Source organism: Ctenopharyngodon idella, chromosome 14 (genome assembly GCF_019924925.1).
Source record: "Ctenopharyngodon idella isolate HZGC_01 chromosome 14, HZGC01, whole genome shotgun sequence".
Taxonomy (NCBI): Eukaryota; Metazoa; Chordata; class Actinopteri; order Cypriniformes; family Xenocyprididae; genus Ctenopharyngodon; species Ctenopharyngodon idella.
The window spans coordinates 20,860,165-20,887,570 of record NC_067233.1 but is presented as its reverse complement, the minus strand read 5'-3'; the positions used below and the strand labels follow the sequence as shown (position 1 = coordinate 20,887,570).

General features: G+C 39.1%; 2 protein-coding genes and 1 long non-coding RNA gene across 5 annotated transcripts; 2 read left to right on the top strand and 1 right to left on the bottom strand.

Annotated features, from left to right (window-relative positions):
* The first annotated feature begins 4,635 nt into the window (after positions 1 to 4,635).
* Positions 4,636 to 9,237, top strand: msx1a (muscle segment homeobox 1a). Its single transcript, XM_051860619.1, has 2 exons — positions 4,636 to 5,144; positions 5,642 to 9,237. The coding sequence occupies exons 1-2, from the start codon at positions 4,787 to 4,789 to the stop codon at positions 6,055 to 6,057; spliced, it is 774 nt and encodes a 257-aa protein (XP_051716579.1). The 5' UTR covers positions 4,636 to 4,786; the 3' UTR covers positions 6,058 to 9,237.
* A 2,950-nt stretch (positions 9,238 to 12,187) lies between these two features.
* Positions 12,188 to 13,918, bottom strand: LOC127494611 (uncharacterized). The gene is made up of 2 exons (XR_007924924.1): positions 13,095 to 13,918; positions 12,188 to 12,915 (listed from the first exon to the last, which is right to left on the bottom strand). It is a non-coding gene; the product is annotated as an uncharacterized LOC127494611 (long non-coding RNA).
* Positions 13,919 to 16,100: 2,182 nt separating this feature from the next.
* On the top strand, positions 16,101 to 27,360 carry LOC127494194 (serine/threonine-protein kinase 32B-like). 3 transcript variants are annotated; one of them, XM_051859905.1, is made up of 12 exons: positions 16,101 to 16,353; positions 19,157 to 19,212; positions 19,997 to 20,148; positions 20,287 to 20,460; positions 21,563 to 21,600; positions 21,720 to 21,809; positions 22,031 to 22,134; positions 25,601 to 25,717; positions 26,165 to 26,290; positions 26,374 to 26,493; positions 26,808 to 26,872; positions 27,071 to 27,360. In XM_051859905.1, exons 1-12 carry the CDS (start codon positions 16,293 to 16,295, stop codon positions 27,153 to 27,155), a joined length of 1,188 nt encoding a protein of 395 aa, XP_051715865.1. In that variant the 5' UTR covers positions 16,101 to 16,292; the 3' UTR covers positions 27,156 to 27,360. The 3 variants fall into 3 exon arrangements, 1 of the variants encoding a protein (XP_051715865.1); XR_007924821.1 differs by having other exon boundaries at positions 26,374 to 26,872; positions 27,071 to 27,154; XR_007924822.1 differs by lacking the exon at positions 16,101 to 16,353 and adding an exon at positions 17,397 to 18,410 and having other exon boundaries at positions 26,374 to 26,872; positions 27,071 to 27,154.
* The last annotated feature ends 46 nt before the right edge of the window (positions 27,361 to 27,406 follow it).

Genomic DNA, 27,406 nt, shown 5'->3' with positions numbered 1-27,406 from the left:
GATATTTTGATTTAACCTCCGTGATTAAAAACCTCACAGGTCAAATTCAGCGTTCAGCCAGAGCAGCCATGAGACAGAAGGAAAGGGAAAGTCAGTGCGGAGAAACACCCAAGAAAGAAGTCCAAAAACAGCTCCGAACTGGTAATAATAGGCCTAATAATAAAAATAATAATAATAATTCTTACACAGTAAGTCACGTGCTGAAATAGAGCCGGTTCGTCCTGATTCACATTTACAATTTTATACAGTTCTTCAGCGCGTATTAAGAGCAGTTTCGGTCTGAACTCCATCTTTTTATTTTTTATTTTTTTTCCTAACGCAGGTTTTTATCAGAATATGTTTGATTTGATTCAGAAGGTAAAACTCTGATCGCGCGCGTTTGTTCATTTGTAAAAAATAAATTACAAAGCATTGAAAAATATCAGGCTTTACATTGGAAAAAGACTATTTAAATATAGGTTAAGAAAAAATGTCAAAATGCAGTTATCAAACAAATTAAAAGGTTAGGTCAAATCAGCTGATCAGAAAATTAAAATTTTTCATGAGTGAGATAGGCTTAATTAATACATTAAATACCAATCAACTATAGATCTGATTCATGTACTTATAGTTATTCGTTTATTGGGCTGAATTAAACATATTCAAATTAATAATATCCTAAATGTCACCTTTATAGCTCTTTATACAACACAGATGAACTGTTTTGATCGTTATTTTCCTGTTTATTACTGTAAAGCTGCTTTTAAACCGTCTATAAAGCGCTAAAGAAATAAAGCTGACAGCAGTAATGAGTCTTTCAGTAAATATGACTCTTTATTATCCCCATGGCAAAAAGTAAAACGATATAAAACATATCCAAACACAGTCTATGCAGATGAAAACATAAAGCAATCAAATAATACAGTAGTTTAAGTAATATTTGTTAATATGTCTTTTAGTCTTCTTCAGAAAGATCGGACTAATTCGTTTTATTTTTCTAATGCGCATGCAGTGGATTTAATGTTTTATGGTGTCAGTGTTTGATTTGTGAGCTTGTTTTCCGCGTATTAAGCATTTCATTAAGTTTTATTAAGCACTCAAACACGTTATTCCGCTCAGTGAGGTTCAGAGATTAATGCTATTAGCGAGTTCTGTGTGTAAAACTGCTGCTAATTAAATCTCATCTGCAGGTAATTGATAGACGACAGGCGATGACGTCACACGGTCACGTGTGTGTGGAAGGTCAGTTATAGAACCTGCAACCAGGTCAATTTTTTTTTTTTTTTTTTGTCCAGGTTAGATCACAAGTTTCAGTTTCTGCCGTCTTCAGTTGCCCTATCTCAGATTTCATCCACATCTAAACGTTTTATTCATAAATGTCAACCATTAACAGGCAATAATAATATAATAATAATAATTTCTGCAGGATGCTGGATAAAGCTGTGTTTATAATAGGGACCACGATTTTTTCAGTGATTAACAAAACCAGGACTTTATACACATTCTGACAAATAAAACTTTGTACAAAATGTTTTTGCTTCAGTTTATTAAAAATGCAATAAACAAAAAGTAGGCAGCATATGAATCAAAATAAACTGATAAAAATGATGTGTTGGATTTACTTAAAATAAAGGCTACAATTTTCCACTACGCTTTTAAAGTAAATTGAACTTCTAAAATGAACAAGAAAACCTTTGTTATAAATACACGAGTTCACTCAACATTCTTTACCTAGAACAAATGTAAGACCAACATAAAAACCTACATATTTATCTACATAAAAAAGAATGTTGAGTGAATATTATTATGTGAATATGTAAAATAAGTAAACCAAAAATATAAAGCTAATATACACCTGATTCATGCTAAGGTAGAATGACTTAAAGGATTAGTTCACTTTCAAATGAAAATGACCCCAAGCTTTACTCACCCTCAAGCCATCCTAGGTGTATATGACTTTCTTCTTTCTGATGAACACAATCAGAGTTATTAATAAATATCCTGACGCATCCGGGCTTTATAATGGCTGTGAACGGGACCAACGAGTATGAGCTGAAGAAAGTGTCTCCATCCATCATAAACATACTCCACACGGCTCCGGGGTTAATAAAGGCCTTCTGAAGCAAAGCAATGCGTTTGTGTAAGAAAAATATCCACATTTAACTAGTTATGAAGTAAAATATCCAGCTTCCACCAGCTTCCATATTCATAAGGTGAATAGGAAAGGCGAAGGACGTAGTGTAAGAGTTTTGAACCAAGAGTTTTACACTTTCTATAAGTTAAGTTGTGTTCATCAGAAAGAAGAAAGTCATATACACCTAGGATGGCTTAAGGGTGAGTAAAGCTTGGGGTCAATTTTCATTTTAGAGTGAACTAACCCTTTACAGAATTACATAGTGATGACATCACATACTGGGGGGGTACAAGATTTACATACAATAAATACATTTATTCACGAAGAAATGATTCAATGACTCGATAAGGCAGTCATTTGTTTCGACCCTGAATGAACCAGAGTTTTTGAACAAATCGGTTGAATTAATTATTCAACTGACTCACTCATAAAGACAGTCACATGTCGCCACCTACTGGCGTCACGATGTAACCTGCAGAAAGTCAGTGACCCTGTTTTCACCTGGTATTAAGATGACGAGTTTGGATGATCAGATCGCAAGTGTTCAACGCTGGAAACGCTCGTGAACACAAACGCTATCCGTCCTGAATCCGCAGTGAAGCTTCAAACTTTGTCAAAAATAGTAGGCCGATAGATAGATAGATCAGTTTTTACCTTGCAAATAAATCTACTTGAATCTTGAAAGAGAAAGAGAGTATTTCTCCCTCGTACAAAGCTGACAGTGAACTGACAGAGTTTTTAGAGGGAAAGCTACACTATGGCGTTTAGGATCTTAAATAACCGTAAGGCATTGAGTGGCCCTTTACGCCTGATTGCGCTAATTGCTTTGAAATAGGAGACATTATCTGTAATGATTCCAGCGGCCGCGCCTTTCATCTTCACCCAGAGCATCATAATGTTCCTCTCTCCACATCAGGACTCTGCTGTGATGTGTGAAGACTTACATTCGAGAGCTTTGCAGGCAGGGCATCATGTAAACGACACGAATCAAAGGACAAACTTTTGCACCGCATGAGTTTGTGCGTTTAACCAGCTTAATGGGACACACATGTTCCACAGTGACAAAGATCCTGGAATCATTCGCTTTTCGCTTTTCACCAAGGGCAAACGTTTCCCTCGGACCGTCTTTTGATATCCACGGAACCTTTTAAGTCTTTTAAGTCAGAATTGACAGACTCTGCATGAAAAGGGTTAAGACAACTCTCGGAGAGAGACGACAAAGGCTCTTTGTCTCACGTGCCTGCCTCCAGACTCGGAATCAAAGGTGGAGTTTGTGAAGTTAAACAAAGCTCTGATGGGACTTACAGTCGCTTTGTATCACAGTTCAGCCCTCATTTGTTGCCCTGAGATTTCAATAAAAAACTATGGTAATCACCTTTTCCACGGCACATCATTGCTCCTAAAGCTCAGTGTTTGGCATGCTAATTGCCCCCAACTGAAGCTCGCGCTCTGTTCCCTACACAAACACAACACAAACAATCGATGCCAGATATTTACTACTCTGTTACACCAAGGAGATCCGTCTCGAACCGGGCAGCGGGAGGGTAATGTGTTTCGTGTGTGCAAGTTTGTGTTTATGTTGCTCATTTTTACTGCGAAAGGATCAAACATTCCCGCAGCGCGTGAGAGCGCGAGACTTCAAAGCGCGCGACACACAGCGCCACTCATTTCATCTAATGGGCTCTAAGTGTCTCCAAGCGTAATTACAGATTTATTCGGTTTAAGAGCCGGATGTGAAATTAAGGAAATGCTAAATTACCGTTTGCGTGTAATTTTATCAGTTACAACCAATTACAATTTACGAAAGAGGAGAACGAGTTTAAGCCATGCAGGAATGTGCAGCAGTGAAGGAATATGGGAATCACTGAATTACATCTCACACTTAGGCTATATATTCGTATTATTTGTCCTGTGTATCGTATTTAATTTGCTTAACTCTCATCCTGATCTCTGAGCAGCTCTATTACAGCAGCCAGTAAACAAGGAGAGCTAGTAAATGTCTTGTGATCGGTTAAGAAACATTTTCAGGCGGAAAGTCCTGCGGCTCTTCATGAGGGTTAAAGTTCTGCGCTTTGATCCCGCCGCTGCTGGCGCCAAAAAACAACATCGCCGAGACTAATAATTAGCTCAGTAAAACACTAATCACCATTGATTGAATATGTATAGCAATTACTGGAGCTGATGTGTCAAGTCATCGCACTGTTGCTAAACTGCGCGTTCATTCCCAAGGAACTCTCAAAAAAATGTATGCAATTTTTCCTAAGAAAATAATGGGTTTTAAAACCGGGAATCCATAGACCTCCGCCTTGACCTTTTTTGACAAAAGGAAAAGGAAACAAAAAATAAGCTAATCAGCAAACTGCATATTAAAGAATACTGAAGAAAAAAAAGCCACAAATTATAACTATTATGTGGTAACACTTAAAATATGCTACAAAACCGTCCTTTATTTTGCTCTGTACAGAACGCAACACGTCACAATACTCAACACAGATAAACACAGCAGTCAAACTTCAGGAACTTAAGCCCCTCCCCTCTGTTCTGATTGGATCACGCGTGTGTTATTAGCTTACAGTACTTCATAGAGGAGTTAAACACCAGCATGTTCTAAGCATCACATCTGGCGTTTACTAAAAACTCTGACGGTGCACTTCACATCGGTGTGTCGTGTATATGGCCCCAGTTATCACCATGACTTCTCAAGCTACTGGGTTTAAAGCGGAAGAACATTCCCGTGTGATTCTGGGAGTTAAAGGAGAGATGCAGACCAGCATCAGTGTGGAAGAGGACGGAGAACGACCGAAGATTCTCCCGTTCAGCGTTGAAGCTCTGATGGCAGATCGGAGGCCGAACAGCTCTTCCGCCGGGACATCGCATACTCTCATTCCGGATGCAGATCCAGATCGAGCCGGTGCTCGCTTGACATTTTCTGTTGACGTTCTCAAACTGCACGAGAGCGCGCCGGTAAAGGCGGAGAGCCCAGAGCGCGCGGAGCGGAGCACATGGATGCAACCGCCCAGTTTCTCTCCCAGTGAGTTATAATAATGTCTTGGCCAAAGTAGAACGTGTGAAGTACATAATAAATCGCTGCATGCTTTGAACTGACGCACATGAGCCGAGATTCATATCTGACTGCATGAGTACACTTGATTTGGCTTGATTGGCGTCACCGTGATGCTTTATTATAGAACCAACTCGCTCAATAAAATGATCTACTCTTAAAAATAAAGGTTCTTCATTGGTATATGGTTCCATGAAGAACCTTTAACATCCACAGGATCCTTCTTTATAGCGGAAAAATGTTCTTTAGATTATTAAAATGTTCTTTACACCTAGAAAAACATTGTTCTTTAACTGTTCACTGGAAAGTTCAAAAACACCGTTTGGAACCTTTATTTTTAAGACTCTATTATTTAAAAGAAAAAAGTTCTTTAAGACTGATAATATCACAAGAATCATTGCGTAGACCTCAAAATCAGTACAGTATGATGAGTCTAAAAGTCGGTGTGTTTGTTTTGTTGACTTCAGGGCGTCTCAGTCCTCCCGCGTGTCCTCTGAGGAAACACAAGACCAACCGAAAGCCCCGGACCCCGTTCAGCACGTCTCAGCTGCTGGCGCTGGAGAGGAAGTTCCGGCAGAAACAGTACCTGTCCATCGCCGAACGGGCCGAGTTCTCCAGCTCACTCAACTTGACGGAGACTCAGGTGAAGATCTGGTTTCAGAACAGACGAGCTAAAGCCAAGCGGCTCCAGGAGGCCGAACTCGAGAAACTTAAAATGGCCACTAAACCGATGCTTCCTCCGGCCTTCGGGATTTCATTCCCAGTCGGCGCTCACGTTCCCGCTTCATATTCAGGATCACATCAGTTTCACAGACACTCCATGAGCTTGACTCCGGTGGGACTCTACACACACATGGGATATAGCATGTATCATTTAGCTTAGAAGATGATCCAACGCCAAGAAATGTGACTCTTTCCGATAAAGTGGAAATGGTTATAATGATGGCATTACATACGGCCTGTACTTTCAGAGAGTTATGAAACGGATTTGGTCGAAGGTAGGTCGAGGGAAAGCAGTCTGTATTCCACACTTGCATTCACAGCAATGCGTCTATAATCGAACAAACTCGCATGAATGTTTTAAACGAACATTTTAAAGATAAACAACACTGACTGTTGTTTTAATGACTCCCTTCGAAAGGGATATCTGAACTGTAAAATATTGTACATTTGGACAAAAAATACCATTTATATGATGAATATATTTGTTAAATAAATTAATGACAAATGGCCTATTTTTTTTTCATTGTTTGTTCTGCGAGAGTTTTAAAAAACGTGTCCAAAAAAATGAAACCAAAATATTTCCAAATTTGATGACGATTAAATTCAGTCCAGAAGTGTTGAGTATTTAATCTTAAACTCAAAAACTGTATGTGGTTTCCATAAAAACACTCGAATAAACAAATTCCAATGTTTTTAAAGAGAAAAAAAAAGTAAATAAAAAAGAACATCAAGGCTGGCATATGTCAGTGAAATTTAAAACCACTCAATAGTTGTACACATAATTGCACTTTATATTAATTTGTTGACCTAGATTAACATCAAAGTTTTTTTCGGTAATAGTAAATAATCTCTTACAGAAACACATCTACGTTAAACGTAACCCCAAAAAAGAACAGGCAGTCTTTGAGTGTCGTGGTGAAAGTGCATTTAAACTGTCATCTATCATCTGGCTGGAGTGTATTTCCACAGCTGTTGCTTATTGCTCTGAAATAACCCACTTAGATTTTCTTGGCGCCGGTGGAGCTCGGAGAGACCAGCGTCTACAGAACCGTCACTTGTGAGGAGTTCAAACAAGCCAGTTAAATTAAAGATTGGACTTAGACCTGAAATTACCTTAAATGATTTGACTGGAATCCTCTGAAGGGATGAAATTACAGTGAGTTTAGAGGACCTGTAAGGCATAGAGGTCAATCAAGAGAAAACGTCAACGTTCTGGATCAAGGTTGTTTCGATTCAACGCTGATTGCACAATCTAGTTTCAACCTCTTAATTTTCAACAGATCTTGTTCAATTTTTAATAGTATTTTGTTAACCTTTTTACAACCATATAGCTTTTTTTTTTTTTTTTTCAACGATGAAACAATTTCAACCACATTTTAACACTGAAGGACGGTCACATGTTGGCTAGATATTTCAATCGTTCTAGAGATAAGAAACAGGAACTGAAACAAGCCTGTGATTTTCATGAGAAAACGCATCGATTTATGAAAGAAGAGTTAATTTCTTTATGGTCTCTGTGAAGAACGTGATCTGTCACAGACCCGAGTTCAGAACATTCCGCTGCTCGGTAATTAATAAAAGCCCTAATGACAATACGATGAGAATCACACGGGTGAGCGCGCGGTCTGAAAGAGGCCGACCTTCTGACAAAAGATCTGAGGGGGATCCGTCCTTTCTTTTCACAAGAGCTCGCACTCTCTCTCTCTTCACGCCCCGGGCTAAAAGGGAAACAAAAGTCACTTGTTTTTATCATCCAAAATATCACAACGGGAAGTTTGCGAAGAGAATCGGCGCTTCATTTCTCTGGCGCCACGTCTGTCAGTCTCTGTCTTCAAGGACAATTTAAAGACTCAAACTGGGAAGTTATTTCAGCCCTTTCTAGATTTATGTACATTACAGATGTTATATTCTGATAACACTCCATGCATGTCTTCCAGAAACTCCTGCTATGCTGTACACATGTAAACCTACGTTTAATATAATCTAAAAAAAGAACCTAAACTAACCTAAATTAGTGTTAGAGTTAAATCGTAAAATTAATACATTTGTAAATTAAACTTGTGAATAATAAATTATTTTTCAGGATTACGCAGGTCACTACAAATATCTTTAATATTAAGTTGCATTTTAACGAAATTGAACACAAACATTCAAAAAGCGTCGGTGCAAATGTATTTTAGGTCAAAATCTTTAGGCTACAGATAATTATACATTATAGTATCTGTTTGTTGTTCTTTCCTTTTAGAGGAGGATAGAGATTTTGTATTCAACGCTCAGGACATTGTTTTCCCCGAAAGATTTCCATGATATTTCAAAACTTCATCTTATATTGGTGCTTATTTTTGACATCTCAAATTAAAATAAACCTTTCTGTTTTTGTCCTGTTAACTCTCGACCCGAAAACTGTTCTTAAACACAATCTGTATGTAGTTATAAAAAAGAGAGATGAATATTGGAAGACATGCCCAGTATTAGTAGACCGTTTGTCTGGGATATATTACGTCATCTAATTGCGCAGAATATTTTCCGTTCATTGGAATGACACAAAGTGGAATAAAACCAATAAAGCCTGGATGAAGTATTCCTATAGAAAACAACATCTCATGATTCCAGTTATTTTGGTTTCAAATTCGCATCTGCATTAAAGGCTAAACGTCGCTTGTGGATTAGATGTTGTCATAAAGCTACAGCGCCCCCTGCCGGTTCACGCGACTTTAACTTACATTAACTCAACAGTAGGCCTACTGATATCAATTGGTAACCATCACATTCGTTTCTCTCTTTAAATATTCTTTATTAACGAATGCCTATGGTTTCAATTATTTATTTTACACATGGACGATGAAATATATTGAAACCGAGACCGCGAAAAAAGAACAATCTGTACTGTGTACACGCAATTTACCTCGGCTCGAAAAATAATATGAACAACACATACGGATTAAACCAACAACAATTTTATCAATGAGATTAGCCATTCTCTTTATAACTTCATTCATGATAATGGAAGTCATTCGGGTGTCGTAAACTGACAACTTCTCAAACTAAAGGCCTAAAGACTGTATCTGTGAAAAATCACTAATCATTTATGAGTAATACAAGTTGTGTTACTGCAGTAATTGTTTTCATAAATATGTTTCTTTTCCTGGAAACTGAATTTGATATTTATTTCATGGCAATTAAATTTCATGATTTTGCACCAACTGCAGCTCGAACGCTTTCCTTTAAGGTAAGCAACGTAAACATAAATGGCCATGTAAATAAAAACCGATATGAAATAGAAAGAAAGAAAGAAAGAAAGAAAGAAAAAAGAAAGAAAGAAAGAAAGAAAGAAAGAAAGGAAACTGAGAACATCTGAGAAAAGATACACCAATGCATGAATAGCAGCACGATAAACCTAAATAAAATGTTTAATACAGTTTGTGTAATATGTATAATTTAAACCTAAATTCAGCAAATCACGAAACAGCATGAAATCATATAGACACGGAAAGAGTCGGAACTGCTAAACACGCGAATCTGAAGATCATAATGTCTGTTAATTGATATTCACACATGCAACACGTTTTCCCTTAATATTTACCTAACATATTTCACATTTCAATCATAAGTGATCTTAAACAAATACACATATGCTGCTTGTCTTTTCAGCACAGAATATAAAGTCACATTATGCCTATTTGAAGACAACTGAACTTCTGAATTAGCCTATACGTCCCAGTGACTATTTCATTTTATACAATCACAATGACAATGCATTAGTAAATATGTAAAATAACAAAAATAAAATTAAAATTGATCAATGCAACCAAAAGATAACAATTCATAAAACTCATTAAGTTCCGAGTCATGAAGTTCAGCGGATCTTCTGAGTCTCAAACTCCATCATAATAACAGACTGAAACTGATGATGTATTAGATATTATTGGTGTAAATTCGAAGACATAATGGGAATTGTTTTCTTATTAACTAATGAGATGTTAGACTAATAAAAAGAAACAATGGAACCATAAACAGATGGAATTTGCCTAAACGCTTGTAAATACAGCGATTATAACACTTAGGCTCGGCCTCGGCAAATCGCTGTTGTAAATAAACCATTTTCTGGCTCGTTTTAAAAGTGTGTTTCTTTTAGCCAACCACAAAATTATTTCTGCCTGTGTTTTATGATGCGTTGGTTGTATGCTCGAATGTCACACAGAATAACAGGCGCAATTATTCACCCCCTGAAGTTTAAGTTTGTTATTTGGCGGGGTTTTCTGGCGGAATAGTCGCTAATTAGACTCATAACACACACGTGTGATAGCACTTGAGCTAGTGAGTTTGTTTAAAGATTAACTCCTTTATTATTTCTGTAAAATTGCTTACAGGGTGAGATAAGGCTCGTCCACAGCAAGAATTAGCGTTCAATCTCACCATCGGACCATATCGATGTTTATTATAAGCAGTTTTGTCGTTTGCCGCTTTAAATGCTCGCGGGTGGATTATGATTGGCTGTCAAAGTTTTTTTTATCGTACATCAACTGAAAAATAAAATCGCTCTGAAAATAATTCCAACCATATCGTGTCGTTATTGTAGTGTTATAGAACGATTCTTTTAGTTTTTAGATTGCTCGTAAATTTCACGCCAATCCCAACGATCTCCTTCTGAGCCAGCGAGAGCGAAAGGAAATTAATTAAATGTAATTAATAGGAATGGTCACAGAAACGCACTTATTTCTGTGAAGTGTCGTCATCATCCACGTGAACTGAAACACCCGGTTAACGATCTGAAGTCATTCAGCGCGTCGTTCGCAGTTGATGTCTGACGAATAAACACTCTTTTGATCAAACTGACATAAATCACAGAAGCACTGAAGTGAAGGAGAGCGTGACTGTGAGAAAAAGGCAGTGCAGCTTTCATTCGCCAGAGGGCGCCGTTACACCGTGAGGATTTCTGAACACATTTCTCTTCGAATACGTACTTTATTTCCATCATCGCCGTCTTTAGAGATCACGTTTATTTTAGAATTTAGAATGACAAGCGCATCCTCTTTCTCACTCATCTGTTTCCACTAAATGCTGCATTAATGTGCATCAGGCGCTTCAGTGCAAATCTGTCTCTCAAACATCAGAACATCAGCAATCCTTCCTTCAGCTCGAAGCAACACAACATGAAGCAGAGATTCCTTTCATGTGAAACACTGTATCAGAATAACCAAGTTTTTAGTACCTGTCCATCCTCAATGCCACCATCACTGGAACTCCCTTCCGAAAACATTTTTGAGCCAATCACCTGAACCGTGAATCCCATGTGACTGCAGGTGTTTTAGTGTTGTTTGGTGATGATCTAATATTTTTATTTAATTTATCTTATTATTGTAGCCTATATTCATAATGCAAATTTGCAAAACCCAACAGCATTATAGTTTTACTTGATGACGTATGTCTTCAGGGCCCAGGGGATCAAGGTGAGGTCAGCCGTCTGGGGTCACGTGCTCTGAAGCGCTTGATGACGAAAGCTGTCACATCTTTAATTTCCCTAATAACTTGTTTTTCACGCAGCCTAACGCGTACGAGCTTTAGTCATGTAATCCTGATCTTATACTGTCATTTATGATTTATCGGGATAAAAATGGATGGAAAATGCCTATTCACATGCACACAGTTTTTTTTTTTTTTGACCTGGAATTCAGAGGTGAAGGAGTGCCAGTGAATTCAGGAAAACAGGCAATTTGTTCCATCTTCCCAGGAAACCAGGACAAAGTTATCAAATGTTCCAATCATTGTTTCCAGGTCTACATATTCACTGAAATCTGGACCTCTTGAGAACAATGCTTGCCATAAAAACAAAGCCAAGTCTCCGAGCAGGGCTTGTGTGTGAAGGAGAGATTTATTTCTCTCTCATCATGACAGTCAATTCAGTGTTCATGAGTCGCTCACTAACAGACACTGAGCCGAGGAGGAGGAGGTCACGTGTTCGTCAAACAGTGCTGTAAAAAAAAAAAAACATCACTGCAAATTCATACTTGGTTTCTTGATTCAGTTTTAAAGAACCCTTTATGTCATAAAGCCCCTTACATGATTGCACAATACTTTCATGTTTAACAGGTTATTTAAATTTTGTTTGTGAGGTGTATATACCATACAAATTAAAATACAAATGAATGAAAACACAATTGGTGAATTAAAAGCCATCAAATGATCACATGATTTGAACCCCTAAAGCTTCTATATGAAGCGCCTGACGGAACCTTTTCTTTTAAGAGCAATATAAAAATACTTATACATAAATCAGACAAACTAGTTCATACTTTATTAATAAAATATTTTATTTTACTTAAAGATGGCAGAATATTTGTCACGGAAGTGAGTTATAATGCATATATTCATCAGGTTGTGATTGACAGCATTAACTAAAGCTCCATCATGCGTGTGTAACTGTGAGCTGAGAGAGAAATCACAACTGATCAAGAGTAAATGTGTACCTTGAACACAACAAGAGTCACTTCGAATAAAAGCATCTGCTCAATGTATACGCAGCTAACAGGAAATGTTCTCAGAACGTTCCGGCAAGGTTCTCTCAAAGTTATGAACAAACGTTCCTCCAGTAACGATAATAGAATGTTCGTTCAGTTATCTGGTCTTTAATAAAGTTTTTCCCCCGAAATGTTTTAGTTCCTCTGACGTTTTTTAAAATGTTACTACTAGCATTCAAAAGTAACGTTCCCATAATGTTTGCAGAATGATGGAATGTTCCCTTAAAGCTGCAGTCCGTAAGTTTTGCCTCTTTGTCTCCATCTCTGTTTGAAACCTGCAATTGCAGTTATTTGTGGAATTATCATCTTTACGTGTGTTGTGCATCGGCACGGCTCCTCAGCGCGGATGAATCTGTTTGCTGTCGGTCACCGCACCGGTGCATACTGTACTTCAGAATCACAGATTCTACGTCTTGGAAGTGTGACCAAAATATGAATTTTCACCAGAAAATGTCTTCTGAAGGAATAATTAATGAATCTGCCACTTTTCTTCTGACCAACTGAGAAAAAAAGCATTACAATAAATCGCGCTGCCAATGATGATTAAATCTAGCGATCCTTTAGCTCGGATCACGTCAAACTGTGCAATTTATTATTACTGTTATACTTTGATCTCAAATTGTTAATGTTAACAACATCATCATTGTGTGACTGTGTATTCAGTGTGTATTAGTGTTACCTGTAGATTTCAGTTCCTGTAGCCACTCCACAGTCCGAAGTCTTGAGGGTGTATGGGGGTGTTGTGGGTTTCTCCCGCGGTAGACCGCAAAGGGCACTTTCACTTTCGCGACAGTGGCATCCCCCTTGTGCACCAGAACCGATTTTCATTATAAAACATTATTACAAGCTTACTGTTGTGAATCGAGCTAAGGTAAGGAGATAGTTTTGAACACTGGCTGGATATGTACTTGCTCAGAAATTGATTTTGGATCATTTTTATCCAAAAAAAGTTACGGACTGCAGCTTTAACGTTTGCATTACCAAGAAAAAAAAAGTTTTTAAAACATTTATAAAGTTTTGAATGTTTAGAGAACATTCAGAAAAAACATTTTCATAACTAGTGGGAACATTAGTAAAACTTTCTTAAAATGTATTTTTGTTAGCTGAATGAAAATGTAAAATCATACAAAATATGTGACTTTTCCCATGTTGTGGTCAATAAGCTAAACATGCAGCCCTTTATAACCCAACGCTGAGATGAATGACTGGCATTTTGCAAATTTCCTGTGGAATTTTTTTCCCAAGCTAGTGGAATGCATGGACAAACTCTCTCTCTCTCTCTCTCACACACACACACACACACACAGACACAGTTTGGAAAGGGAACCTCACCCTGAACTTCAGACGGGACTGGGCATTACCAGCCAAAACCAGTTCTATCAAAAACACCATGTTCAGCACAGCACTGATACACACACACACACACACACACTCAGTGTCTAGATCTCTGGCTCTGACTAAGTGTGCTTGTTTAACATGTTTTGTGGGGCATATGAGAGTGTTTATCTCAGGCGTCCTCTATGAGATGTTCCAGTCGGTCCTCTGTGTATCGAGGGCTGATGTTTCCTGTTTCCAGAGCCTCACAGTCATCCGTGTAAAACACCAGATCCTGCACAAGAAAACACACACAGTGCTTCTCTCGCAGTCACAAAATTGCAGTAAGAGGCTTGTGTGCATTCTGACAGCTTCACATACCCGATAACACGCACGGTTTATGATTGAGTAGAGGACCTGGACCCGGCGCTTCAGGAGCCGAATGCGCGGCTTCTCTCGGCAGGATTCTGAGGGAAGATTCTCAGTCACATACAGGAAGTCCCGCAGTTTGGACTTGATGCAGGAGTTCTGGAACACATCAGAGCATTAGATTGTCCCAGAAGATGCAGATGTTCTCATAATCATGGCTGAGCTGAGTGATTTATCACACACACACACACACACACACACACACACACTGACTGTATAATCTTCAGAATGAACTTCATATAACTGCAACAGATTATTTATGCTAAATAACAAGATCAATCAAAAGTACATGAAGTCAGGTCAGGTCAGTTCACAGAATGGACACTCACGTGCACATCTAGAAACATCTTTGGGAAAAATTCAGCGCATGTTTTCTGCAAGAATCAAAGTGTAAAGTTTATACATGACCAAAATAACATAATCATACAGTGCCGCGTATTGACATGAACAGATTCACTTACCGTGCGATAAGATTTATGTATTTTGTCCAAACTATTCATGATTTCTTTGCTGAGTTCCAGCACGCGCGAGTAACAGGTCGGCGGCGCGCAGCTCGTGAACCAAATCAAACCGAGAATAAAGACGAAAGAAACGAATCTCGTCTGTGCGCTCATTTCTGTCTCTCTGAAAAACAGACGTGATGTGGCGATGATGAGGAGAATCTATCCCTATAAACGTGTGCGTAGAGAGAGAGAGAGAGAGAGAGAGAGAGAGAGAGAGAGAGAGCGCAAGAGAGAGAGAGAGAGAGCGCAAGAGAGAGAGAGAGAGAGAGAGAGAGAGAGCGCAAGAGAGAGAGAGAGAGAGAGAGAGAGAGAGCGCAAGAGAGAGAGAGAGAGAGAGCAAGAGAGAGAGAGAGAGAGCGCGCAAGAGAGAGAGAGAGCGAGAGAGAGAGAGAGAGAGAGAGAGCGCAAGAGAGAGAGAGAGAGAGAGAGAGAGAGCGCAAGAGAGAGAGAGAGAGAGAGAGAGCGCAAGAGAGAGAGAGAGAGAGAGAGAGCGAGAGAGCGCAAGAGAGAGAGAGAGAGAGAGAGAGAGAGAGAGCGCAAGAGAGAGAGAGAGAGAGAGAGAGCGCAAGAGAGAGAGAGAGAGAGAGCGAGAGAGAGAGAGAGAGAGAGAGAGCGCAAGAGAGAGAGAGAGAGAGAGAGAGCAAGAGAGAGAGAGAGAGAGAGAGAGAGAGAGCGCAAGAGAGAGAGAGAGCGAGAGAGAGAGAGAGAGAGAGAGAGAGAGAGAGAGAGAGAGAGCGAGAGAGATCCCGATGACGTCACCTTCCCACCCAGTGCACGCGCAGATGTTTGTTGTGTGTGATAAATATTTTGGGAATAGAGTTTATAAATATTTAACAAAGTGTGAAAGTAGTATAATGAGGTGTGTGATAAATTAGGCTATTATATCAACATGAGTTCTACTATTAAAGCATATTTCTGCCACATAATTCATACTTTGGAATGTAAAAATTGTGGCATAAAAAGTTAAAATCGCGACTTAAAAAACGCCAAAACTATGACATAAAAGTCGAAATTATCAATTCTGACAGTCATTTCGACTTATCTTACAATTTCGTCTTTTTAATCTCTTAATTAGGCCTATTAGCACTACGTCATAATTATGTCAAAAATATGACTTGGCATGTAATATCAATGTCTTTTTATGTCATAATTTTTATATAGGCCTACTAAAGCATGATTTTTTTCTCATGTGGCAGAAATGAGTTTCCATAGTTATCAGCCCTGCATAGGATAAACTTCTTGTAAAATGTGTCATGAGTTCTCGGTGGTTTATTAGATTATCTGTGTAAAGCAGAAAACATCTTAAATGCTGAAACTGGCGAGTTTGTAGTTTGAAGATCAGATGAATTGAAATGTCGCCCTCTGGCGGTCATACAGTGTGACGTCAGCTGACATCTGATGTCCTGCATCATCATCAGAACACTGATTAAGTGCTTGAGTCTCACTGCCTCAGTTCTGACCACAGTCTGAATACACGGGACTCACTTCACACCCCTCTCTCTCTCTCTCTCTCTCTCGCTGGGAACGGTGGACGGAGAAGATGGATCTTTATCTCACCTAGTGTAATAAACATCAGTGGAGATGAAGGACGAGCGGCGTGTGGTGAATGTTTCTGGATCTCTGTCCTGCTGATGGTGATTATGGGCGTGAATCAGTCGCGCAGAGCGCCGGTGCTGGATGAGGATGAGGAGGGTGAGGAAGGACCGCGTGTCGTGAAGTACCCAGCTATCATTTTTTGGTTTCCAGAAAGTTAGTTTTTGGTTCCCAGAACGTTCTTTTTTTAAGGTTTGTGTTTGGTTGGCCAAATTTTCTTAACGGAAATAGAACGTTAGTTTTTGGTTTGTAGAACGTTATTCTATCGTCATGCAACGTTATTGTAACGTTCCTAGAACGTTCTCCTAACTAACCTCTGCACTCCGATAGTAGCGGTATGGAAGGACGTATGAACGCCTATAATCAGTATTACAAACCATATCTTGTTATTTATTTTTTTAATTAATAAAAATGATCCGAGCACATCAGCCATCATATGGAAGACTAAATAAGATTAAATTTGTCCATTAATATGTAAGATACTAGATTTCACGAGATACCCAGATTTTACATTTTTTTCAGCACCAAATAACATTTATTCACAGACATTAAAACAATGAATAAACAATTATTTGACTTAAAAGTAGGATTTCAGTAGGCTACATTTATTTATTAGTACAGTATTTAATTGTACAGTTTAGCGGGACATGCATCTTTTGGTCCGTTAACAAGAACTTCTCGATTAACATCGTTCTCTTCAATAAGGGTGTCAGATCTATCTGAAATCATATTTACTCTCACATCTAATTATTATTCAATAAAGAGATCGATAAACTAATGTTAGTAAAACGAAATGACCGTTAATTTTTAAATTCCGCGAGTGCGCGTCTTTCTGTGAAAGACAGGAGAAAGCGCGTGCTGGAGAAGCGCGCGCGGATCAGAGGCGCGCAGAAAATGAAGATAGAAACAAACCCACGAATTTATGATTTCTGTGCTTTTCACACTAAGCAGTGTTAAGCCAGTGTTAAGCAAACACTATAAAGTTGGATTTATCTGATCAGTATAACGCGTTTTGATTGATCTAATTTCAACATAAACGCTGTTAAACTGATTCCAGAGCTCTGTATGGTCATTACACAGAAACACCTGCAACGTTTTAATTGGAAGGTTTTTACAGTGTTATTAAAAAATAACCTAAAAATAACCATTAGGGTATTTGTTTTTATGTTATTAAAAAATAACCTCCCTGCAACGTTATGGTTGCAAAATAATAAAACCTAAAAAGAACATTCCTAAAACATTCCTATTATTTGGTTCTCAAAAAAATAACCAAACTGAAACCAAATACTAACGTTAGGGGAACGTTCTGTGTTTGTTGGGTATTGGGTTTTGCGTGTAATATTTGAGGTTTATGCAGTGCGGAGGCTGTTTGTCATGGTTTGATGCTTTAGTTCTTGTGAGAAGTTTATAATAATCGATCTTCCTTTCGCACGGCTGAACTGAGCACTGAAAGAGAGTGACGCGTTCTTCAGACATGATAGCAGCCGTTCACACAGAACGCGTTTTAGATTCACTGCGCTGCTTTTGTTTTTCAGTGTAAACATGCGCTGACCGGTCCTGAGGCCACCGTCCTGCAGAGTTCAGCTCCAGCTTTTAAACAGTTCAGCATGTCGAGGTTCGATTCCCGGGGAAAGCAAGAACTGATAACAATGTGTATCTTGAATAGAATGTAAATCAGTTCGGATAAAAGCGTCTGCAGTCGGACTCTACAGTGGTTGTAGTTTTTTCAGTTACATTTACATTCAGAAATCAGGAGGTGCTTCCTTGAGCTTTACATGGCCTGTCGTCATACAAACAACATGTCTTGAAGAAAAGAGTTAGTGCTTAATGATCGCTGTTAAAAAATGAACCGTGAAGTATATTAGCATGATGTGTGTGTCTGAGAGTTCATGACCCCGTCACACATTTATTTATCTAATGGGGTCATTCCATAGACGGGTCGGTGTCCTGCTCAAGTTCCTCAGTTGTGGGTAATGAGAGTGGAAGAGCTGTTCATTCACTCCACCGCCTACATTTCCTGCCGGTACTGAGACTCGAACCCGCAACCTTCACGTTACAAGTCCGACTTTCTAACCATTAGGCCACAAGTGCCCCAGAGATGTTTTTCCCAAGATGATTTCTGGTTTCGGGCTCCAAATGACATAATCAGCGAAACAGTGGGTATTTCTTTTATATTTTGGCTTAATTTTTTTTTAGTGGAAGGACGTGGAGATGTGTCTGTTATATTACAGTCTCTGAGACGACCAACCACAGCTTTCATTGGCCAAGGGCCGCCAGAGACCGTCTGACGTGTGAAGCAACCAATCACAGTTCGTTTCGTCCTGTTTAGGGGTGTGAAAATATAACCAAAATCCCTTTCTATAGTCTTTGATATTACGTCAATGTCCCTACGATAACAGTGTGAACAACTCTTGGACGTATTTTAAAGAGTCTATTTCACGAACCTCACATTCATTTGAAAATCCAGCGTTTAGTTGATCCGGATCAGATCTCATTGTCACTGTTGTAAACAGTAAACTCGTCACGATGGGTTTGTTTCCAGCTGAACTGTTAAAAAAGCGACACACACGTCTGCTGGAAATACTGTAGAATTCAACCAGATGATGACTTCAAAACTCCCAAAGTTTTTCTAATTATGTGTGCGTCAGACGTTCAGCCAACGCAGAGAGAGAGAGAGACTATAAACTCTGTAACACACACTATACTGTACAAATGACCCAAATGAGGTTGTGTCAGGTTTAGCTCACTTCCTTGTCACTAAAATATGGTTACGTTACATACGTACAAACACACACACACACACACACACACACACACACACACAGGGCTGTTTCATCCTGAGCACATCTGAGTTTCAGCAGTTATTCACACAGATTGTGTGTTTTCCTGTTTCCTCTTTTAGTTTCTTTTGACCACTTTCAGATTCTCAGAGCCATTGGAAAGGGAAGCTTTGGAAAGGTGAGCAGTGCGCACACACACACACACACACACACACACACACACACACACACACAGTATTGTGATATGAGTGACGTGTGAGTGTTTCTGCCCGCAGTGTTGTTCAGTGTCTGTATTCAGAGTGTCTCTGATGGAGTTGTGCCGGAGGCTGCAGCGCACGAACACTCTGATCTCTTTCTCTCTGTGTAACGCTGAAGGCTGCTGTATTTGTTGTGATATTTTTAGTGTCAGTGTCAGAAGACATTAATGGAGCTCACGTCACTCGCATTTAAATGCAGTTTGAATTCACAAACAAAAGCAGGGACTAACCCGAGTGTGTCCTGCATGTCAGATATTTTGAAGAATGTTGTAAGCAAACACGTTTTCGTCCCCATGTTTTACCATCATTCTTCAAAATATCTTCTTTCAGAGGAAAGAAGCTCATACTGGTTTAGAACAACTTGAGGGAGAGCAAATGATGACAGACTTTTTATTTTTTATCTTTTTGGGTGAACTGTCCCTTTAAATATATCGGTAGCATTTCTAGTAAATGCATTAATTTACATGAACTAACAATGAGCAGTACAGTGTTTATGAATCTTTGTTAATGTTAGTTAATAGAAACACCGCTGTTCTACTTATTGCTCAGGTTCGTTAATATTAACAGAGAACTTTTTAATAATGTATTAGTAAATGCATTAGAAATATTTTTCATTATTAGTTCATGTTAACTAATAGCAAATGGAACTGTAAAGTGTTGAAAATCTATCATGTGTCATTGTGATGACTGAAACACGGTCTGCAGGTGTGTATCGTGCAGAAGACAGACTCCAGGAAGATGTACGCCATGAAATACATGAACAAGCAGAAGTGCATCGAGAGAGATGAAGTCAGAAACGTCCTCCGAGAGCTGCAGGTCATGCAGAGACTCCAACACCCGTTCCTCGTCAACCTCTGGTGATTTACACTGATTTACACTGAGCTGATGATGTTTTCTTCTCACACACAGATTTCTGCATTCGTACACTGACTAATCAAACTTCTCTGTATTTAAAGCCTTTTCTGTGGATTGACACAGACTCTCTCGGCCCGCAGGTTTTCATTTCAGGATGAGGAGGATCTGTTTATGGTGGTGGATCTGTTGTTGGGGGGTGATTTACGGTTTCATCTGCAGCAGAACGTTCATTTTAAAGAGGAAACGGTGAAGCTGTACATGTGTGAGCTAGCGTTAGCGCTCTGTTACCTGCAGCGCGAGCACATCATCCACCGGTGAGAGCCGCATCCGTACCACACGCCTTCACATCAAACATACACACATAAACATAAACAGCAATGTCCAATAGCATAGTTCAAGATCTACTTACCGCACCTTTAACTTGATGTCAAACTGAGGTCATTTTCCAATCCATCCATACAAAGTAAATCCACAGGTTGAGATCCAGACGATAATGAATCAGACAGGTGAGCGTCGCCTCAGGTAAGAACGAGTAACGATCAGAAGATCATCATGATGACCCGACACTGAGTCCAAACGCCAGTTAACGAGCGACAGGCGTGTCTAATTAACACTGAGAGTGAGACGAGCACGTGACAGTATATGTATTTTCTGATCAATTATCAACTGATATGCTTTTAAAGGGACATGAGTTGTCCAAGAAAATGTACACAATGCCCATAAATCAGAATAATAAGTATTTGAAACCGGTTTGTTGTTGTTGTTGTTGTTGTCCCGAACAGGGTGGATATTTCTGATCTAACATTTCATTGATTTTGTTTGGTAAATGGTAAATTTATTTACTCGAGCTTGAACATAATTTTTCAAATGTTTTACATCATCATGATTACACAAAAATTTCTGTCAAAAACTGAGTTTGATTTTCTAAATTTTATGTCCAAAATGCAGGGAACACCAGGAATGACCCATATTTTACCTTAGGGTTAGGGTTAGGGTTAGTTCAGGTTAAAATGCAAACCAATAACTCTAACGCAAATAAAGCTTTAATAAAGTTCACAAGACTCTGTTAATAAATCAGGCTATTCACCAGTAGTTATGTGGGCCTGTGTCAAAACCTAATCAGTCGTGTATCTGACTCCGATATACAGTATGTTGTGCCAGTTGTGATGTTAAATAAAGTCTTCATTTATATAGTGCTTTTTACAATACAGATTGTTTCAAAGCAGCTTCACAGTGAAAACAGGAAAATTAATGTACAGAGATATAGAAACACTGAATAACCAGTAACTGTCTCAAGCATCACCAGCAGCTCATAATTATATACAAGATCTGCTTAATATGTCAAATATATACGTTCATACATACGTCACTACTGTGTGTGTGTGTGTGTGTGTGTGTGTGTTGTTCCCTCTCTAGGGATATAAAGCCAGACAACATTCTCTTGGATGAACATGGTGAGTTACATTGTTTACATCAGTCCATGCTGATACTCAAAATAAAGACGATGATGATGATGGTGATGATGACGAGTCATTTGGTCTTATTTCATAAAGAGCAGCTGTTTGTGTCATAGGTCACGTCCACATCGCTGACTTTAATGTGGCCACGGTCCTGAAGGACTCAGAGAAAGCCACATCTATGGCAGGAACCAAACCCTACATGGGTGAGTTTTACTGACAGAATCTCTTCAATATATAATCGATAAATACTTCATCAAATATAATCCATAAATACAGCAGAAATACTGGAGGAAAAACCCTGATCTGCTGGATATTGAGTTTGTGTTTGACAGTAACTGAGAAACAGCTATGTGTGTGTGTGTGTGTGTGTGTGTGTGTGTGTGTGTGTGTGTGTGTGTGTGTGTGTGTGTGTGTGTTCTAACAGCTCCAGAAGTCTTCGAGTCGCAGGCGGACGCTGGTCCGGGTTATTCGTACGGCGTGGACTGGTGGTCTCTCGGCATCACGGCGTACGAACTCTTACGAGGGTCGGTGAGTTCAGGGACTCAGATCAGCACAAACACATGAACTCCATATGAAAGCATTCTGGGAAAATCTGATTTTTGTTAATTATGTCCAACTTAAAGATGATTAACACTGATATGAAACGGTAATAATTGTAGTTCTTGAAACTGATCATTCTCCATTCTCAAATTTTTTGACTAAAATGTATCAAATATATTAAGTATATTTTAAAAATGTAATTTATTAATCAAATAATTTTCTTTTGTGGAAGAAAAAAAACAAAAAAAAAAACACGAACATTTTAGACAAAATTAACTGCCATTCATTTTGGTTCAACTCAAACGATCAAGTGATATTCAGGTTTTTTTTATTAAGGTAGGGTAATTATTTATTATTGTAATGATTTGCTGGTGTTAGCTGTAAACAACAGAAGATCCAAATGCAGTTTATTGAGACACAATCTGAAGTCGTAGTCCATTTAACAGGCCGAAGGTCAGAGCTCAGTGTCCGGCGACGGTCTGCAGTAGAGCGGGTGAAGGGTTATCTGCGTGTCTTTCCTTTACACAACATAACAGGATCGAATTAAATACATTTTCTTATATGCATTAACTCTTTGTTTTATCTGACTCCAATAATAAAATGTTTCAAGTGATGTTTAATAATCATTACATTTAGATGTGCCGGACATCCAATACTCACAAACTCGTCAGTCTTGGTCATTAGACAGAGGCGATGGCTAATATTCTACAGGCCGTACCCACTTTCCTCATTCTAGAATACGTTATTTAGTCCCCATAGATCTGAACACACTGAATTAAGGTAAGAGGTCGGAGGTCATGACCATTACCATAGGACCAGGCTGACCAATTTAGCTTCCACTAATGGTAACTTTATATAATCACGCAGTGGTTTCCCCACAGACACTTAGTTAGAATAATCTTACCATGATCAGAGGTCGAGCTCACCTCTATTTAGTTTGATCTAACACTCTGTTGCTCCAAACGCAAAAACCCATTATTGTCCTACAGTCTAAGTATTCATAACTAATGCCAATGTTTTAGTCGGAGCTCTATAATATCAGTTGTCGTGCCCCACTGCTCCACCGAACCGTACTTTAGTCCGTTACTAACCTGAGCGCAGATTTGCGGGGTTATGGTCTTAACGTGATATACTAGAATTAATAACACAAGGTTAATTAGAATAACATCAAACATAATTTATTAACCAGGTAACAGAGACAATAATTAAAATCCAATTCAAAGAATAAAAACATTCAGAAATCAAAGAATTTAGAAGCATTTACCTGGCAATGAAACAGACTACACAGAGCAATCGTGCGGGAGAACGGTCTACAGATTCCCTGAACCTTCTGCCCTCTTTCCTTAAATACCCAGATAATTCAATAGGCTTACCAAATGGTGGTGTCTGCAATTATAATTAGGTTTTGGTCCCCCATTCAGGGGGTCACAAATGGGCAAGCAGAATTTGTGATTGAATGGGTTCTTGATACATGTGGAAGAGGGCACTTATCTACATACAGAAGGTAGTGTGAATGAAGGACCTGGAGGAGGACACACCTGGGGCCTCATCTGTAAAGCGTGCGTACGCACAGATTTGATCTTAGATTGAGCGTACACCTTATAAAAACAAGCTTTGACGTGGAAAAGTGCTTAGGACCACATCAGGGTCTGAGCAGACGTACACACTTTTCCTGCTCAGATTACTGCAGGTTTTTGGAAATCTACGCTATTTTTTCAGCTTGCCATTCTAAATTAAAGGATTTGGATGATGACTGGTGATCTTTTATATGTAAATTACATTAATTAGGTGTCGTTTACAACGCAGAGAACTGAAACCATTCATTCTCCACGCAAGTTCATTTGCGATTTATAGAATTCACATCTGAAAGAGGCGCGCATTTTCTGTGTGTACGTTCATTCTATGAATCACATGTTCGCACATCTGAGAAATGATCATAAGATCAAATTTAGGACGGTTTCTGTGCAACATTTTATAAATGAGGCCCCTGAAGTGGCACACAATATTTCTTGTTTTCTAGAACTTCTTAGAAGTTTGTACTATGTCTGGGAGATGCCAGGTGCACTGAGACACTTCAGATGATACCAGGCATGTATATACACTTGTACACATTTAACATTGCATAGATTTTGAGTAAGTTGTAGGTGAGGGAGAGAGGATGGGTGTAATGGTGTGCTGCGCCTCAGACGGTGCGGTTACTGATGCAGGAGATTGTTCAAACGTTAATTCTCAGGAAAGTCCTTTGTTCTCTCAGGGAGAAGTTGTTCCTCAGTTCAGACGGTCCGACTCCAGCCTTGCAACAGTAAATCAGTCCAATCAAACAAACAAATCCAGAGGGTGAGACAGGAACGAGAAAACCAGGAACATGGAAAACAGGGCAAATGCTGTATAGACAAGACTTTAACTTCAAGACAAACAACTGAACTTGGTTATATAGGGATAATGAGGTGATGGGAAACAGCTGCACATGATTACACAGATGACAAAGCATTGTGGGAAATGATGTATGTAGTGTCAGTGGAAACAGTGCCCTCTGCAGGTGTGCAAGGGCACTCGCAGCTGGTGGACATGACAATTATTGTGATATTTACAAAGACACTGATTTATTTTTTAGAGTGTATGGTCAATATAATAACTCAATATGAAAGTGTTTAATTGAAGAGAAATCATAACTCACGCATGCCGAGAAAAATAAGGCCATGAAAGAAAGATCAAGAATCTGAAGAATCGACTCTTTTTTGACTGAAACACAACTGCTTTATTGTTAAAACGAAATGCCAAGAAGACACATACATTTTTTTTACTTTTCGTTTTTTTTCATTCTCTAAATGTGAATCTCGCGTGTTTAGAATGTGTGCGTCACATTTTACCCCAGAAAAACACATATTGTGATTTACATGCAATGCATTACAAGTAACGTAATCAAATTACTTTTCCCAAGTAACTAGTAAAGTAACACATTACTTTTAAATTTACAACAAAATATCCAAGTTATTTTTTCAAGTAAGTAATCGCGAGTGAGTGCAGATGTGTGTGTGAACATGATGGTTATTCTAGATCTAGACTAAATGTGAACATGGCTTATTCATTTCACTTTTGGTGTGAAAGGGTCTTTATATCTGCCAGAAATATAACTTACAGTATGTCCAGCCCAGGTAAGAAAAAGTAACTCAAAAGAAATGTAACACATTACTTTCCATAAAAAGTGACAAAGTAACACAATCAGTTACTTTTTAGGGAGTAACGCAACATTGTAACATTCCTTTTAAAAGTAACGTCCCCAACACTGTTTACAAGCCTCTGAAGAATAATGTCGAATAAGTTAAAGAGTGAATCAGCAGAAGAGGGTCTGACAGCTGTGATTCGTCTAAACACAAGTGGGACTTCAGGACTGAGGATTCAGACGTTTCTCTGGAGATGAAGCCGCTCAGGAACAAATCGCTCTGTGTTTCAGCGGCCGTACGAGATCCGCTCCAGCACGACAGCAGCCGAAGCCATCAACACAATCCACGGACAGCATGTGAGCTTTTCCTCTGCCTGGTCTGACGGGATCGTGGCTCTGATCCGCAGGGTGAGTTTCTGCTCATCAGACTTAACATTACTCCTCACATTATATATACACGAGGGAGCAGAAACCTAAGTAATAGATATCTGCTGTTCCAAATCTGTCTGACTTTTTCTTCTGTGGGACACCAAAGGTTTTCTGATGAACAACACTGCAGCCCATTGACTTTCATTATATGAAAAAAAAAAAAAGACAACAAAGACAATATCTTCTTTGTGTTCCACAGAAGACAGTAAGTCATACAGGTTTGAACAACGTGAGGGTGAATAAATAATGACAACATTTTCATTTTTGGGTGAACTATCCCTTTAATATCTTCAGTCATTTCTCTTCTCCAGTAAATGTATCTTGATTTAAGAATGTTTAGATATTTTTACTGGAAAACAAGACAGAAACACTGAGGAAGAACATCATTTACCTACAAACAGGTCTGTTAATTTGTTTTATGTGCAGCTGTTGACTAAAGACCCTGAGAATCGTCCGTCACGTTTGTCTGATATCCAGAAGGATCCGTATCTGGCTGATGTGAACTGGGATGCCGTGCTGGAGAAATCCGTCCCCCCTGGTTTCGTTCCAAACGTAAGAAGCCTTTATACACGCGTCACGTTACATCTGCTCACGATCAGCACACGGCTGACGGATTCTCTCTCTCTCTCACACAGAAAGGCCGTCTGAACTGCGACCCCACGTTCGAGCTGGAGGAGATGATCCTGGAGTCCAAACCGCTGCACAAGAAGAAGAAACGTCTGGCCAAGAGCAGAAACAAACACTCAAAGCCGCTGGTGTGTTCATTTACTCGCCCTCATGATGCCGTTCCAAACACCGTGGCAGGAAAGTTTCTACAGAGCTTTAGATCGATTCAGAGCAGCTTCACAGTAATAAACAGGAAAAAGGCTCTTCAATTTCAAGAATCAGAATGTCAATTGAATGGAAAACATCATAAAGATCCTGTTGGATCCCAGTGAAGGAAGAGCGTCATACGGGTTTGGAGCGACATGAGGGCGAGAACTATCGCTTTAAGATGACATTGCCTTGAATCTAACTGACTTATAACACCCAATGTCAGTATGATGTAAGACATCTGTCTGTCTCTCAGCCGACGCACATGCAGACGAGTTTAGACACGCTGACAGAAGATTTCATGGTCTTCAACAGAGAAAAGTAAGTCTAACCTTCCCTTTATTTCTCTCTCTAAATTTGAAGAAATGATTAGTTTGTATGTTAACGTAAAGATGAGATTTTGTTTCTACCATGCGTGGACACTAATGATGCACAGTTTGGGTGTTTGGTAAAGAATATCTTCAGTGCATCATTGGTGGACCTGCTGATAGACTGATGATCGATCCGTCTGTCTGTCAGGATGAAGCAGCAGCGGCTGGTGTCGGAGAGTCCAGCAGCGAATAAACAGCAGGACGGACGACACAACATGGTCACATGGCACTGACGGGCTCCAGACGATCCTCCCTCAAACCCTCCTGCTGACGCCGCTCTATATCCGTGTGTTTTACTGACATCCTCCTTGAGTTTTTCTCCGCATGCCATGTACTATTTTGAATTTTTAAAAGACTCGGACATAGACGTTCAGATCAACTTATCACGCACAGATTATATTTCTGAAACCTTTTAAATAAATGATTCCTTTCCAGAGACTGATACGGTGCGATTGTTCTGTAGTCTGAGTTCATGTAAAACACA